Source organism: Rhinatrema bivittatum, chromosome 9, assembly GCF_901001135.1.
Source record: "Rhinatrema bivittatum chromosome 9, aRhiBiv1.1, whole genome shotgun sequence".
Taxonomy (NCBI): domain Eukaryota; kingdom Metazoa; phylum Chordata; class Amphibia; order Gymnophiona; family Rhinatrematidae; genus Rhinatrema; species Rhinatrema bivittatum.
The window spans coordinates 109,611,132-109,627,426 of NC_042623.1; the positions used below are offsets into that span (position 1 = coordinate 109,611,132).

At 44.6% G+C, this 16,295-nt stretch overlaps 1 protein-coding gene across 3 annotated transcripts in view; it reads right to left on the reverse strand.

The window, feature by feature from the left end:
- The window catches only part of PUS7L (pseudouridine synthase 7 like), a 56,441-nt gene that overhangs the window by 35,192 nt on the left and 4,954 nt on the right, over positions 1-16,295 (reverse strand). For 2 of the 3 annotated variants that reach the window (XM_029615350.1, XM_029615349.1), the window contains exons 2-4: positions 10,795-11,715; positions 9,749-9,908; positions 4,987-5,182 (exon numbers count right to left, since the gene is read on the reverse strand). In XM_029615350.1, coding sequence (XP_029471210.1) covers positions 4,987-5,182; positions 9,749-9,908; positions 10,795-11,701 — 1,263 coding nt within the window. In that variant the 5' untranslated portion in view covers positions 11,702-11,715. The remainder of the gene's footprint in view (positions 1-4,986; positions 5,183-9,748; positions 9,909-10,794; positions 11,716-16,295) is intronic. The other variant, XM_029615351.1, reaches the window with a different exon arrangement.

The following is a 16,295-nucleotide window of genomic DNA, read 5'->3' on the forward strand; positions in this document are numbered from 1 at the left end:
TTAGGTGTCCAAACTAGAGGTAAAGCGTGGCTTACCCGTGCTTGTCTTGCTCTCGGGGATTGTCACCCGAGGTTTCCGAATTATGAGGCAGCCGTGGGCGGGATACTGAATCCATCTGTCTACACTAAGGAAAACGAAATTATCAGGTAAGTAATTTCTCCATTTCCTAGCGTGTAGCAGATGGAATCAGGACCAATGGGATGTACAAAAGCTGCCCGAGGCCCACTTAGTACAGCCCTAACGAATACTGTGTCCTCACTGGCCTGGACATCCAATGTAGCAGTGTGTCTTAGATAAGTCACTTAGATGTGTAACTCTGTCTGCCTTACCAAAGGAATGTATTGTAAATTTTTATTATATCTTATGTGATTAGTCTTAGGACAATGAAAGAAAGGATAACAAATGTGAACACTAAAATACAATCAAATAAATAAAACAAACAGAAATATGGGGTGGTGGGAGATGGCCCTGTCAAGAAAAAGGATTTGAAGCCTATTCTCAAACTGAAGAAAAAGGCAGAACTAAAGCAGTATTGTTTGGTGAATGCATGAACTAAAATGTTGCAGCCTTGCCGATATCTACTAATGAGCCTGCTCGACTGGTAACAACTACAACCATCACCTAAAAAGCACAGGTTCTGGCACTCTCTCCTAAGGTCAATCCTGCAAGGAAGCAACAATGAGTACTGCCACATACTGTGAAGAGTAGCAGCTGTGCGAGCACTTTGTGCTGCAGTGTAGTTGACGTAGCCTCGAGAGAGAACCCACAAGACCTATGTCAGCAGCTGATGAACATGCCCTGTAAGGGGGCAGTCTGAAGCTTCACCTTTACCAGCCATTTCCCCGGCAGGTTCAGTCTTTGGGTTCTGGTGGCTGGCAGGACTTATGCAGGTCCCTAGGGCAGTGAAAATAACTAAAAGTCCAAAGGCATATGTAGTCAGGGAAGGCAGCAAACTAACTGACAGGCCAAGGTCAGGGAAGGTAGCTAACAAGGTCGGGTCAGGCAGCAGGCAATTGTGGTCCGGTCCAGGCAATTGTGGTCAGGTTCAAGCATGGAGTCAAGATAAGGGTGGACAAAGACACACTGAAGGGTGGACAAGACGAAAAGGACAAGGCAGGCAGGAAAAGACAAGACTGGATGAGGCAAGGTTGAACGAGGCAAGGCTGGAAGGCAAAGCAGGAAGAGGCAAGGCTGGAAGACAAGGCACAGGACCAGGAACATAGACAGGAATCAGGAACCAACATGCAGAAGCAACAAGCACTACTTCAGGAGTAGGAGACCTATTGCTGAGGCATCTGGTGCTCCACAGAAGGAGCCTTTTATCTGGAGGAGCTGGTGATGTCATCAAGGGGTGCTTGGGTTGCTTTCTTGCCGTGGGCCCTTTAAACATCCGGGCGTTGGGTATGCGCACACCTAAGAGGAGCTAAGAGCAGGGCAGCATGGTGGCATCCCACGCCACTATGGAGGCAGTCAGCATTGGTGACAACTGGCTGCGAAGAGCCAGCAATGGGGCTGGTATCAGTACAGCTGTGGCTCATGGCGATGACCTGCGAGCCGTTAATCTTAACACCTACTAGACAATTAGAGGTAAATTTTAAGAGCCGTGTGTGGGCGCACATGTGCGCGTGTCAATGGACACTGCCATTTTATATCATACTAGCCGTTAAGCCCGTAACAACGGGCTACATTTAAAAAAAAAATTTTCGGTCCATTTCCTTCCTCCTCACCTCCCCCCTCTAGTCTCCCTCCCCTCAGCTCACTCTCTCCTCCCTCCCCCCTCAGCTCACTCTCTCCTCCCTCCCCCCTCAGCTCACTCTCTCCGCCCTCCCCCCCTCCCTCACTCTCTCCTCCCTCCCCCCCTCCCTCACTCTCTCCTCTCTCAATCCCCTCCCCTTTCAGCTCATCCACAACCAGCAGACAGGGGGTGTCCTTCCGTCCGTCCCTTGCGCTCGTCGCCACCGCTCCTGCTCACAACCGGCAGACAGGGGGTGTCTGTCCGTCCGTCGCGCGCGTCACCACCGCCCCTCCCTCCCGCTCATCATCGCCGCTGCGGCTACTGCTCCTCCCGCTCCTGGCCGCCACCGCTGCTCCTGCTCCTAAGGAGCAGGTGCCATTTTTTTTTTCGGGCACGCTCCGCTCCGGCCGACGTGCGCGCATGCGCGGTAGAGCTGCTCTCTACTGCGCATTTGCGGCACGTCGGTCAGGGCTCCCTTATCTACTTGATGTGCTTATATTATAAAATAGCTTAGACGCGGGTACATGTGCACCCCAGTTTATATGGATGCGCGCATTCGTGCACAAATGCTGCTTTGACTGCGTAAGTGGGGGGAATTTCAATAGATACGTGCGCCGATGCTAGAACCTATTTTCCCAATCGGCCTTCCTAACCCCCCCTCCCCCCGCTGGTTTGCCTACCTTTGACCCTGGTAGCCCAGACTCCCTAAATATTGCTAAACAGCCTCTGTTTTGTTTTTGGTTTTTTTTTTTAGTACTTACGCATCATACATAGAAGACGTAAAGTTACGCAGTAAGGGACCCTGCTGCGCGCAAATACTTATGCGCTGAATTCATGCCCCATCCCTTTTTGGCAAAAATATTTCTGCGCACGTACAGGAGATAAGCGCGTTGCCGCAGGCCTTTTAAAATCCACGAGGCGTGTGTGGGGGCCGAGACGCGCATATCGTCTGGTTACGGTGCACGCAAGGCTTTTAAAAATAGACCAATGAGGGTTTGTTTCTCTACAGGAACTCCAGGCCTGTGTCAATCAAAAGAAACAAAAAGCCGAGTGAACGTTCTGAGGGTTTTAATTCACATCACACAGAGTCATTTTCTAAAACAGCGCTTTACCCACAGAAATAGCCCGTTATAAAATTGCCTGCCTGACACACTGGTAACCACATGTGTATGACATGCTTGCAGGTAAGTTTATCTGGACTAAGTGGAGGCATTTTCAAAAGTGTGTGTAAAATTTCTCTAAAAATGTTTCTGCACAATTTAGCAAGTGTAATTGTGTGCAGGGAGTTTCAGTTGGATAATTTTCAAAAGAAAGTATGCACATATGTGTACAGGTTTGCTTTCAAAATTGGTGCAACTCATGTGCATATTTGTTATGCGAGCTGCTTCAAAATTAACCCTGAAGGTCACAGCTCTGGTGAAATCCAGAGTATAAAGTGCAGTGTCTCCCTTAAGGCCACATAGGTAAAGGAAAAAATGGTGGAGAAATGATTGACTGGTTAAACTGGAAGTTCAGCACCACTTTAGAATAGGTGTGAAACTGTACCTTCGTTCTGAAGAAATTTTGTGTAAGCTGGATTTGGAGCTCACTGACTCTGTGGGCTGAAGGGACTGCTACCAAAAGCAAGTGGCTTGAGTCCTATATGTGAGGCCAGGTGAGGCCTGGCTGCTTCAGAAAACTGGTAACTTCTTTGACCTATGCTTTGAGCCATTAGAAGTAGCTGAGAAAGGACAGAAAGATAAAGGCATGCTCGGGCCCTTAGCCTTTTACCAAGGCATCAAAGCAGCTGAGTACTACTTGGACATAGTACGACCACCAGAAGAATTCAACATGGTTGCCTGGATCTTCTTTCTCCCAATCCTTGGGGTCAGACTAAAGCATGGTTTGGTTGGATATGCCAATTAGGTACGAAATCTGTTTTGCTAGACCCAAACCGCATGAAGCCAATCCTTGAGTAAATGCCACAACTGGAGATGTTGACCCAAGGCAGTGACAGTGCTCCTTGCAATAGACGTCATGTAAAAGCATCGAGAAAACTTCTTGAAGACACTGGCCTGTTTTGATGGCATCTTCAAAAGGAAAACAGCAGATGAGAAAATGTTCTTCAGGTGAGATCTTCAAAAAGAGGGGGAAAAAACCCCTCTAACGAGAAAGAGATCCAACTCGACAGGGTTAGGTAAAGCAGAGGGCTGCTGCGCTCAATGCAAAGTGATTACTATGGTAGCTAACATTTTTTTTAAACCTAAAAAATGGATTAAATACCTAACTAATGACACTAAAAGGGGAAATTAAACAGAAAATTAGAAAATATCCCAAAAAAATTATTCTCCGCATGAAGAACTACAAAAACAAAAGGTCCAGACAAAAATCAAAAAACTGAATGACAGTTGGTCCACGGTCATGTGGGCCCTTCACCAATCATGTTCAGAAGCTCCTTTTGGAAAGTTCTACAGATGTTGTCTGACAACATATGCAACAAAGTTCATGTGACACACATGTACCTGCAGTGAGGCTGCTTGTGATCAGAAAAGAATGACTCTCTCAGATCCAAACAGTGAAATCCTCAGATTACAAATTTCACTGGAAAGCTCTTATACCGATGAATCAAAATATAAAAAAAGGGGGAAGAAAAAAAGGGGGGGAGGAGGGACAACAAATTAAAGAGCAATAAAAAGAAAAATAATAATGATACTAAATTGTTTGCACAGGGAAAGCGTCATATAGAGAACTTACTTGTATATTAGAAGTGCAGACAGAATGATGAGAGAGGATGAAAGGAGAGGAGTGAGAGGGAGGGGAGGGGCAGAGGGATGACTTGATAGGGGGAAGAGAGGTCTACACATACATGTACCTGAAAACCTTCCTACCTCAAAGGGCAGATGTAGGGGAAGGTTGGGGGTAGCATTCCCAGGAGTGTGGTCGAGTGGTCAACTTCTGAGAAATCGAGATGATACACTTTATCTGCCCCCTACCATCTTCCTTTCCCCAGCATTTCAGATCAACAAAAGGGCCAGTCATGCTGTCACACCCCTCCCCCAAGTCAGCAAACTCTAATGGGGTGGAGGCATCCCTCAATCAAAAACGTCTGGCTCATACCAGGATTTGAAATATCCTATTTGGCCCTTCCCTTGAAAAGCTTGGGGACCCATGGGCTGGAATATTCTGAGGACATGTTTGAGAAACCCTGGTTTAAACATAAAAATAAACAGTCTCTGGTTCACAGATATTTGTTTGCATGCACAGTTTGTCACCTTAATGTTCTCAGCTGCCTCACAAATTCTTCCTTTAATGTCTGCAGATGAGTCTCCCCTCTGGGTTTTCAGATCTCTCACTCTTATGTCAAAGAGGTTTCCTTTCAACTGACCCAGTCGAAGGTGCTGATGTGCAGACCGGATGTTGTACACTTTCAATCTGTTTTTCTCAATTCTACTTTCTACTTCTTTCATCCTGCACAGATTACAAGCCATGAGATCCTGCAGGTACGCAGTATGACGAGACTGCATGTAACTTCTTTTTATTACTATAAAAATAATGAACCCATAGATTACTCCTTTTCAAACTAATTTTGCAAGCTGCTTCTTTTCTGTTTTGCACTCTTAAAAACAATGTTTAAGAATTTCAGATTTAGGTAAACATGAATAAAGATATTTTGGGGATAAACAGCACATTTTATCACAATTATTTCTGCCTTTCAACTTATTAATACAATCAAAAGGAACAGAATCTATGGCAATGGCAACCAGATGGCATCAACCAAAGATACAAATGTGTTAGTGTTTAATAGAAACTACATTAAAGGTGCCAGACACAGGTACGATCTATGCAGGAGTAAGAACAGAAACTTTGAACAAACCAAAAGAGTTCAACAAAATGTGGCCAGAACAGGAAAGCAGAGTTGCTTACCTGTAAGAGCTATTCTCCAAGGACAGCAGGATGTCAGGCCTCACAAATGGATGACACCATCAGATGGAGCCCGGCACGGAAGTTTGACTTCAGAGTTTCTAGAAATTTTGAACATGCCCTATTGGGCATGTGCACTTTGCTATACCTCTCTACGGGAGCCCCTTCAGTCCATCGTTCAGCTTGTACCTACAGAAACCAATGCCAAGAGGAGGCACATGGGTTTTGTGAGGAATGACATCTTGCTGTCCACGGAGAATACCTCTTACAGACAAGCAACTCCGCTTTCTCTAAGAACAAGCAAGATGGCAGTCCTCACATATGGAGAATTCCTCAAAGCAGAGTGGCCCAAAAGAATAAAGGGGAAAGAAACCTCAAAACAGTGCCAACAGAAAAAAATTGTTTTTGGTGGCAACAAGCCATTTTCAAATTTTCTGAGGGTTTTTTTTTTTTAGGGGCATCCTGGAACCAAAATAATGGGCCTAAGTGGGGATGGAATTGGGTTTAGCTCAAAGACTCCTCAGAACAGATTGGCCAAGCTTTAAGCCTCCTTGTTGAGGAAGGTGGGTCTGGAGTGGTAGTGGAGAGGGTCTGAAGAATCACACAGTGGTCTTTAATCTGAGCCACCACTTCCTTGATATTATTTCCAAAAGGACTCTCTCCATTGCAAAGCACAACAGTGAGTTTTTCCTGGACATCGGGACAGAGGTCCGAGGGCTGCAGCCAGTCAAGTCTACAGGTGCCAAGATATACTGTAGAGACTCTCAATGCCGTTTCAAAACAAAGGACCACAATCCTTATACTTGTCCATCAGTGACTCCAAGGTGTCATGCTACTTTTGAGGAAGCTGCTCTACCATTTCTGTCACACATTTCAGTATGTTCTGCATTAAAAGCTGATAGGATGCTATGCGTACACTGAGCATAGTTGCTTAAAATATTTCTCTCAAGCAAGTTCAGGGCATGAAAATCCCTCCCTAGAATGGGTTCTGAACCTCTTGGCCTTCTTAAGAATGGATTCAATCATCACCAATTGGTGAGGGAACAGTTACTTCCTGAATTCATAAGTCTTCTGGACACAATATAACTCATCTGCCTCTTTATCAACTAGAGCCACAGAAAGGTTCTCATCTGCACTTACTGAAGGATCTCATGGACAGACACAGTCACAATATCCTTTGAGGGATCCACAAACTAGAGAAGTTCAAACATTTTTGCTGTGGACTCTTTTCTCCTTCTGCAATATAAATGGAATGGTATCCATCATTTTCCTAACAAAAATCAGTGAAGGTGATATGAACTTGGCTATCCCTGGCTAGCAGCCAAGGCCTTGAAGAGGGCAGCACCAGTATTTTGGAGCCTATACCCAATGAACTTCTGCAATTCAGTGAAGTTTTCTCCCCAACAGGCTGGAGATTATCATCGGAGTAGCAACTCCCAATTTCAATTCCCCTCCACAAACTGGAACTGAAGCTCTCCCACTAGGAGCCAGCAAGGATTCCAGCAGGGGCTGGACATCCATCTGCAGAAACACTGACACAGTCAATGTTGATGTACCAATACTCTGCACCTTATGATCAATTGCCTGCTGGACTTTTCTATCCAGCTCTTCCTCAAAAACTGCCAAGGCCATGGCCTTGGAGGAAGGGGGAGAAGGCCATGTCTTCTGGGGACACAAGAGATATATCTGGGGACACAAGAGATATCTCAGCAGCCAACACCTGGACCCTCTGAGACTGATGCAAGTTTCAAGATTGCATGGAGGATGAGCTCTCCTCCTTGGGATTCAAGACCCTCTGCCAGCATGGCCTCACTCTCAGCATCACGCACTGACGGAGACTGATGTCGATGCTTCTTGGCCTTTACCCAATGTGTGTCATCAGAGTTCTGTGATGATGGTACCAAACAGGCTGAACCTTTTGCTCTCTTCAGGTGGGAGGAGGCAGTCGACAGCCTGTCTCCCTGGTCCTGTATGCCGCTCGATGTTGAGGAGGATAGATGTCTTCTCAATGCCGCTCGATGTTGAGGAGGATAGATGTCTTCCCAATGTTGATGCACCACTAGCAAACTGTACAACTCCAGTCTCTCAATATTGATGGGCCATACTGCCTATACTCACTCAAAGTGCTTTTCCATCAGATCAAGCTGGGAACACCACCCTCTATGATTATGGTTGCACAGAGTTTGCACCCTTGGATATTGTGGTCAGCCTCCAGGTAAAGGACACATCTATCATAGGGATCCGTGATAGTCATGACCCTTTTGCATAGGGGGCACTTTTTGAAACTGCTGGATTCTTTTCCTTCTAGGGTATCAATCGGAAAATTAAAGCAGCAAAATTAAACAAGTCAATGATGTGACCGATGCCACCAATTCTGGTGCACCATGCAGCCACAGAAAAACAAAATCCTACAAAATGCCCAAAAATCTACCTAAAAGTGGCTAAAGGAGTGTGGAGCCCTGTGGAGGACAAACCCTGTGCTCTTAGAAAGCAACGATTCCCTAACAGGAGACAGAAAGTAAGTGACAACTGGGTTCCATGGAATAGATGAGATTGAAGGGGCCCCACTTTGACCAGCAGAGATATAACACGACTGCTCATGCCCAGTACGGCATGTCCAAAGTTTTCAGGAACTTTGAAGTCAAACTTCCATGCTGGGCTCCATTTGATGATGTCAGCCATGTTCAAGGACTGCCATCCTGCTTTTCCTAGGAGACCCCATGTATTGCATAAATATTGTTTTTTCCTCGTACATAGATTGTTTCATTGTCCACAGCTGAGTAGGGTGTTCTGTTTCTTCTGCACTAGGACTATTTTAATCTGTACTAGATAGTCAGCACACCAGTGCATTATTCTCCTGAAGTTCTGTGTTTTTCTTCAACACTCAGAAGATCTTTGCTTGTAAAGAAGCACAAAGCATGAAAGAGCTAGCTGTACTGAATTGCTAATTCATGAATATACAGCATGGTTATAAACCAACTACAGACTTGGAAGAAAAACAAATGATGACATCCTCTTGGTGGTAGAAAGCTTCAGACTCTTTTTCCCAAACCAATGGCTTTCTAATCTTTTCCTGGATATTTTAAAAAATAAAATATGTAAAAACTGAAAATGCAAATTTTGATTCACAAGATGGAAGATGCATTGTGTTTGAGGCAAAGCATATTACAGATGAAAATTGGATATATATGATAAATATATATTTTTTTAATCTGGAAATTTCCTAAGGCTCTTTTGGGCTTTCAGCTTAATCAGCGCTGTAATCTGGTGCCATGAGGCTTCAATTGTAACTGTGGATTTTTTTTTTTTTTTTTTTTTTTACCTGTTTTATATCCCCTTCCCACTTCAGCCAAAGTCCAAGTTGCAGGGATAGTCCTTGGCCAGGAATAAGGCACAAGGAACCAATACTCAAAATTAAATATTTAAGCTTTTAAGACTTATCCAGTTAACTTAAATGGGATATTGTGCAGCACGGCTATGCTACTGAATATCCATGTATATGTTTCTGCTTAGCTGGATAAGTTATATTTGGCTTAGTCTGAATATAAGCACTTAACCGGTTAAGTTAACCAGATAAGCAGTGTCACCCTAATCCACCCATTGCCTATCCCGCTATCTACTTAGCTGGATAAGTGACTTATCCGGCTAAGTGGTGGTCGCTGAGCATATCCGGAAATTCAGCAGTTATCAGTTAGCTGAATATGTCCTAATTATCTGGCAAATAGCATTTCAATATTGTCCTCAAGGTTTCTTTTGAAAACCCTGCAATCATAGGCCCTAAATTTGGTCATATTAGGTGTTGCCATTACACAATGACTATGATTCCCTTCCTCTCTGTCTCCCCTCCACCCCCTATGACTGTACATTTTGCCTTTGCAGCATCCCCAGTACTAGCTGACCAGGTAGCAGAAGATCCCACAATGCAAATTTAATAAAGTATTTGGTATTTGTAAAAGCTTTTCTACAAATGTGTGCACTACAGGTTGCACCTAGTGTGTAATCAGATAGATTTTTAAACCAGTTAATGCATGGTCTATGAAATATTGCTGGTAGGTAATCGGTATCTCTTAATGAGTTATATTTAAATGCCTACTTAAATTAATGTTTTTCTACCTCGTGGAGCTTACTTTCTTGACAACCATAGTTTGATATGTAATGGCCTTTTTGTCTTTAATGCCTGCATAGCTGAAGTCTGAAGGAAGCACACCAAGTTCAGAGGACAAACAGCAGATTGCTTCTAAAGTTTCCAGGTTTTCTTTTCGTAGTGTAAAAGCTGCAACAAAAGTAATTCAAAGTTAGTGAGAAAAACCACTGAAGTATAAGTGACAGGATAGACAAATGTTTTCTACTTGTTATATATTTGTTTTTGTTCGTTGGCAGCATAGGCCATCAAGCCTTACACCTGCCCTGAAAAAAATCACTATGGGGTAGATTTTATAAATCTACGTGCACGCGTACTTTTGTTCGCGCACCAGGCGCAAACAAAAGTTCCCTCCAAGGCCGCTCCGAAATCGGAGCGGCCTTGGAGGAAACTTTCCTTCCACCCCCCCGCATCTTCCCCTCCCTTCCCCCGGCCCTATCTAGACCCCATCCTACCTTTATTCGAAATGTTACTACTGCCTCCAGGCAGTAGTAACTTACGCACGCCGGCTGTCTGCTGGTGCGGCAGGCCCCAACACAGGTCGCTGTGTCGGGGTACTCGGCCATGCCCCCGGACCGCCCACACACCCCCGAACATGCCCCTGGCCACGCCCCCGACTGCCCCTTTTTGCAAGCCCCGGGGCTTACGCGCGCCGCCGAGTCTATGCAAAATAGGCTCGGTGCGAGCAGGGACTTTTAAAACGGTTACGCATGTACCTTATGTGCGTAACCCTTTTAAAATCCGGCCCTATATCGCAGCATCTCAAGTAAGCAGTGAGAACAAGGAAACAGGTAGGATAAAGTAAAGGACAACTTCCAGTGGAAGATGTGAACCAGTGAAATAAAGTGTTGAGGGATGGGAGAGAGGAAGAGGGTTTCAAAGTAAAAGGCATTTTTAAAGGCCATTAACTCTGCTGTTTAATGTATTTCCTAAAGCAAGGAAATACCATCCATTAAACTAATTAGCTCGTTTTGTATCAGTCTGAAATATGCTGAAATACAAGGCACTACATATTCACCTGTGTATGTGTCTATCGTATCTAGGCAATCAGCTCTGCACCTTCTTTTGCGTGAACCAATTTTCGCGCGAAACCTTGCCGTAATTATTGTATTTTGCTGACCAGAGTCTTCCTTAGAGAACGTCTTTGTTTCCACAAGTTTCCCAAATTTCTTGCTGAGAAAGTGGTGGACAGCTTTCCTGTGCTCCTTGTTCATATCTGGTTTAAAGGTAAACTTTGAATTTGCAAGTTTTGCATCCAAGTATTTGAAAAAGTTTCCCGCTTCTTCTTCAGACACCAGTTGGCAGAGCTCTCTGTAATCAAGATTTGGTTTAACAATAACTTCTGTGTTCCGTGTAGCGGTGATAAGAAAAGGGAAGGTTTGTTGGATGGCACTGTGGATTATGGCCCTCTGGCCTTTATCTATGAACGATCCCAGTGAAAATTCAATTTGGGGAGTGGCAGCCTCCATTTTAGAGCACAATTCGCTTTTTACAGAACAAGCAAACTCAGTTAGTGATTCCAAGATGGGTACTGCTAACAAAGAGCTCAGGATATCGGTTTCCTCAGGCCCACACTCATCATTAGTTCCCGCCACAATATCTGTATCAAGAATCATATATTGTCTTGAAGGATTTGTTCTGTTGACAAATCCTTTCCATCTCTGAAAATGTTCTTCTTCCAAGGAAGACTCCTCAGGAACCGTCTTCAGTTTCTTGTGCTGGCACAAGCTATTTTGTTCGTCAGGCAGTTCATCAAAGTCAAGTAAGGAATCAGTAACATTTTCTCTGACAGACTGTCCAAACATATCAATTTCTGTTACCACAAAATCACTTGGGCTATTTTTTATACTCCCACAAAAGCCAATGTGATCATTAAGATAACCAAGAGAGTGAAAACAGCTTGGATGGTTAACATCCCCTTCCATTTTGCAATTATAATCTGAAAAAGAAAGAGGAATGTAGTCATTTGTAAAAAGACATAACATGATAAAGTTCAAAGACATCACTGTCACAGTGAATAACATTTTCAGTACTAAAACTTCCAATAGGAAATAAATCTCTGCATCTTCAATGATGCAAAACCTCATTTTAGTAAATGGATGTTTCCCTAATATACAACTATAGACTACATGCAATTCACAGGAAGATGCAATATAATAATCCAAGTTAAGTGCTTCAAACCAAGGCTCATGCTCAGAAGTGCTAAGTAAAATGCAGTACTTAATTAAAAAACAAACAAAAAGCAAATATAAGCATGTAAATGACATGCCCCCTAAGAAAGAAGAAATGTGAAATGATGCACTGCTGTGCATCGCTTTCTGGTGTGGTGTCATATTTGCTGTTTTCTTATTAAATATTATATTTTTTATTAACATATTAGCATGTAGCCTGTGATTTGAGGCACCTATGTCTCAAAGATTTTCTATTTCTAGAGACTTATTAGAGCTTTCTAGCTGTTAATTATTACAACACAGAATAATCAAGAAATTAGCAATTTCCACCAGGATTACAAAGAAAAATAGTGAAGCCCATATGTCCATCCAGAGGAAAAATTTGGAAAATGCATTCTGAACAATAGAAGACCGTACATTCTCAGAATCCTATCCTTTAGGAACATCTTGTATGTAATCTAACAAGTTCATATTGCTGATTTAAAGAAAGCCCTTTTTTAATTGACAAGAGACATAGGTTGGCATAAAAATATGTAGATTCTTGATTGTGATACCTTTTATTGAACTAATGGAAAAATAATTCCAATGTGATGTAGAATATGAACTTTCAAGACCATACATGGCCCTTTTCAAATCTGAAACAGGGACCTATGGTGTCTTGAAAGTTTAAGTACCACAGTGTTTTTGGACCTTTTTATATTGGTCCAATTAATAGTATTACAACCTACAGAGTATCCCTTTTTCTAGGTGACTAACAAGGCTCCTAGAACCATATACTACTGAAATGTTACTGGACTTTATAACTATCGGAGCATTCAAGTTGTGGAGATAATTCATTCTACAAAATTAGGGATGTGCATTCATTTTAAACAGCACATCCAACCAAAAAGTGCCATTTTTGGAATGAACCAAAACTGGCCTGGTATGAAAATATCTGAAAGTTTCATTGTTAAAAAAAAAAACAAAAAACAGCCTCCCGAAGGCCCTCTAATCCCCCTCACCTCTCAAGAAAGTCACGGGGCCTTCCTGGACCCCCTCTTGCCCTGCGAAAATAACTTTGGGATTTGGGACCTACTCAGCTAGGTTGAGCCAGGCCTCCCACCCCTGAAAAAATTGCTGGGGTTGGGTACCTCCCTGGCCCCAACTTACCCCATCCATAGAGGGATCCTGAAATGCAAAGGGCAGGGGGAGATGCCCATTCACTTCTGCCCTGATCGCCACTGTTTACAATTAGCGACAGCAGCCATGGGCCAGGCCAAATTAATGTCAGGGATGGCAGACACCATTTCTAAACAAAGCAGATTAAGCCAGGAGCAAATGGTCATCGCTCCTGCTCTTTGCACCTTGTCCATACATCCTCATTTTGGCCTGCCCATGTCCTGCTCCAGTCCTTGCCTGCACCCAAGCCTCGGTTCCAGCCCTTACCGGCACTCTGTTCCAGTATCAGCTCCTGCCCTCGCCAGCACTCACCAAAATGTACCAGTGCCACAGCCAAGCCCCACTGGTCCCCAGATCCCAAGGGCTCAATCTGTGGGGAATGGGCTGACGAGTTGAAGATTGGCCCTAGTCCTGACCTGCTGTCTCGTGGCACTCCATGGATGGTGTTCCCTGAGTCCAGACAGCCAACCCTAACAGAAATGAGCTGAGAATCTCAAATTATGTTGGTCTTCCTAGTGAACCCTAGGAACTCAAAATACTAACTAAGCATGCCAGAAGACAGCTGTTCCAGACTCACTTAGAGGCTTGTACCTTCCCTATGAGTACTCTCAGATCAATGGAACATTGTGTGGAGTTTATAGTTTCTGGAAGAGTAGGAGGGTAATGAACCTGAAAATGTCTATATCCATCTGCAAAGACCATGAATAAAGAATTAGAAAAGGACTCCACTGCCTCAATACAAACTTAAGGGCCGATTTTAAAAGCCCGGTGCGCGCAAATCCTGGGAGATATGCACATGGCCAGGCCACGCTCATGCCAAGCGCATTTCCAGAGCAGTCTGGCCATGCGCATATCTCCTGGTACGCGTGGAAGTGCAGGGTTTCTTAAAAGGGTCAGGCCGGGGGCCGGCCAGGGCAGCTCTATTAGACACTGTCCCAGTGAAGTGTGTGCCGGCAACCAGCCAGCGCGCACAACTTCACCTCCTGAGCAGAAGTTACAAAACAAAAAAAATTTGATTAGTTTGGGGGGGGGGGGGGGGGGGGGGGGGGGGATTAGGGGAAAAGGGAGGAAGGACACTGAGCAGGCCCTATTTCAAATGCATTATAGTGCTGCCTTCCTCCATGGAGGCCAGGGTTTTGAATTGGGGAATCTACCTAGTTTTGCTTGTGGTAGGATGCCAACTTATGTTTGTACGCTCTTGCTCTACCAGGGAAATCATTCCGAAGACTATTGCCTTAGAAGCCTATTGCATGCAGAAAATCAGCACGAAGACTGTTTCCCTACGAGCCGTGTGCGTAGCTCTTGCTGCCTGCCCTACCAAGCGAGCATCACATCTGCACGATCTACTGGAGAGAAATACTAAAGAGCTGAAGGCAGCACTAGAACTTTACAGGTGAAATTAAAATCAGCTTTGTCTAAAGCTGCTGGCAGGAGGATATAACCCACTTGTTTGGACTGGTCGGGCATGAATGATTTATTGTCTCTCTATTCTGTATTTGGCAGATGTCTGCCTGTGTTCTGCATGAGAGACTGAGATTCTGCTAGCATTAGTGTCTTTGTAGGATCTGTCACAGTCCAGCTTGTTCTCTTTTCCTAATAGGAGATGTATTGAGGTTCTAGGTTCTGATGTAATATTTGGAGGGTTGCCTTTTCATACGTAGGGTTGTTACTTTTTGAATGTTGGCAATTAGTGATATTTTTAGCATGGAAGGACTACTATATTGTAATTGTAATTCCATTAACGCATGAATTTCTAAGGGCCTGTCCACATCCAACATGTTTATATAGCAGTGGTGGCCAACTCCAATCCTTGAGCTAAAAAAGGTCTGGTTTTCAGGTTATCCACAATGAATATGCATGATATAGATTTGTATGCACTGACTCCACTGTATTCAAATATACTTCAAGAATATTCACTGCGTAAATCCTGAAACCAGACCTGTTGTGGCTCAAGAACCAGAGCTGGCCACTCTGCCACATAAATTTCAAGTGTCTTTTTGCAGTAGTGCATATAAACATAGTGCACTTGCTGTGATATTTTTATTTCAGAAGATTGTACTGTTCTTTTACATGCAAAATCTATTACAAATGCATAATTTTTAATTGTGTGTGACGTGGACAGGACCCAGGTAGGAGGTGGAAGACTGAGGTTCATCTAGAGCAGTGGTTCTCAACTGATGTGTTTTGACACAGGATCCGGGTGTCCCAAAGCCCCAGTTATACTTCCCTTTACCTTTTACCTGCTCCGGCAGGCCAATGAGAAACCTCCTCCCTTCTTCGTGCCCCCGCGGGCCAATCGGAAGCCTCCTCCCTTTTCCTGCCAGTGGGAGAAGGAAGCCGCCGATTGGCCGGTGGGGCAGGAAGAAGGGAAGGGGGCATCTCACAGCCTGGGGGTGGGGTGGTTTGAGGGGGATGGGAGGAGTGGCAGTGTCCAGGCCCGTGGTGGCGAAGAAGCCCGATCCTGTGACCGCCACGTGGAAGTGCTGAAATTAAACACAGCGGCGAGCCACAAAGAAAAGAGGCCAGCCGCGCCAGGATCTCCCGCTTCCAAAGCAGCAGGGAACCGCGATAGAGTAGGGACTCCCCAAAGCGGCAGTGAGTCGCAAGCACAAAGAGGTCGGTTGTTCCGGGAATTGCCCCCACTGATGCAACCGTGAGTGCGGAAAAGCCGCGATTAAAGTAATAGTGGTGCACAGCCATGCTGATTACAGATGGGGCAATTGGAGCTCCCAGCAGCCATAAAAGCAGGCAGATGGGGGGCCACGGGAGCCTAGGAATATCCCGACAGCCAGAAGAAATGCTTGAGTGCTGTGGCATATTTTTCTAAAAAACGTTTGCTGCTTCAGTGTGGCTGAGAAGGCAGCACTGGGAAATCTGCCACTGCGAAATTAAAAGGGAACACAGCTTTGGGGCTCTAAGCCAAGCGTGTGTGAGTCTGGGCAGGGAGGTGACTGGGGTGTATGTGAGTCAGAGATTGGTCGTAGGGTTTAGTGTGTCTGTGTGACTTGTGGGCCCTAAAGAAGAGGACCGTGAGGACAGAGCTTCAGCAGCCGCTGCTGCTCCTGGTATGTGCTTTCAAGGGAAAGGAGTAGGAGAGCTGCTGGAGAGGGTAAGTAAAGGTGGCATTTTAAGTTTATTTTTCTTGATTGACTGCCATTTTAATTATTGTGTATTATGTGATGTGTCTGCT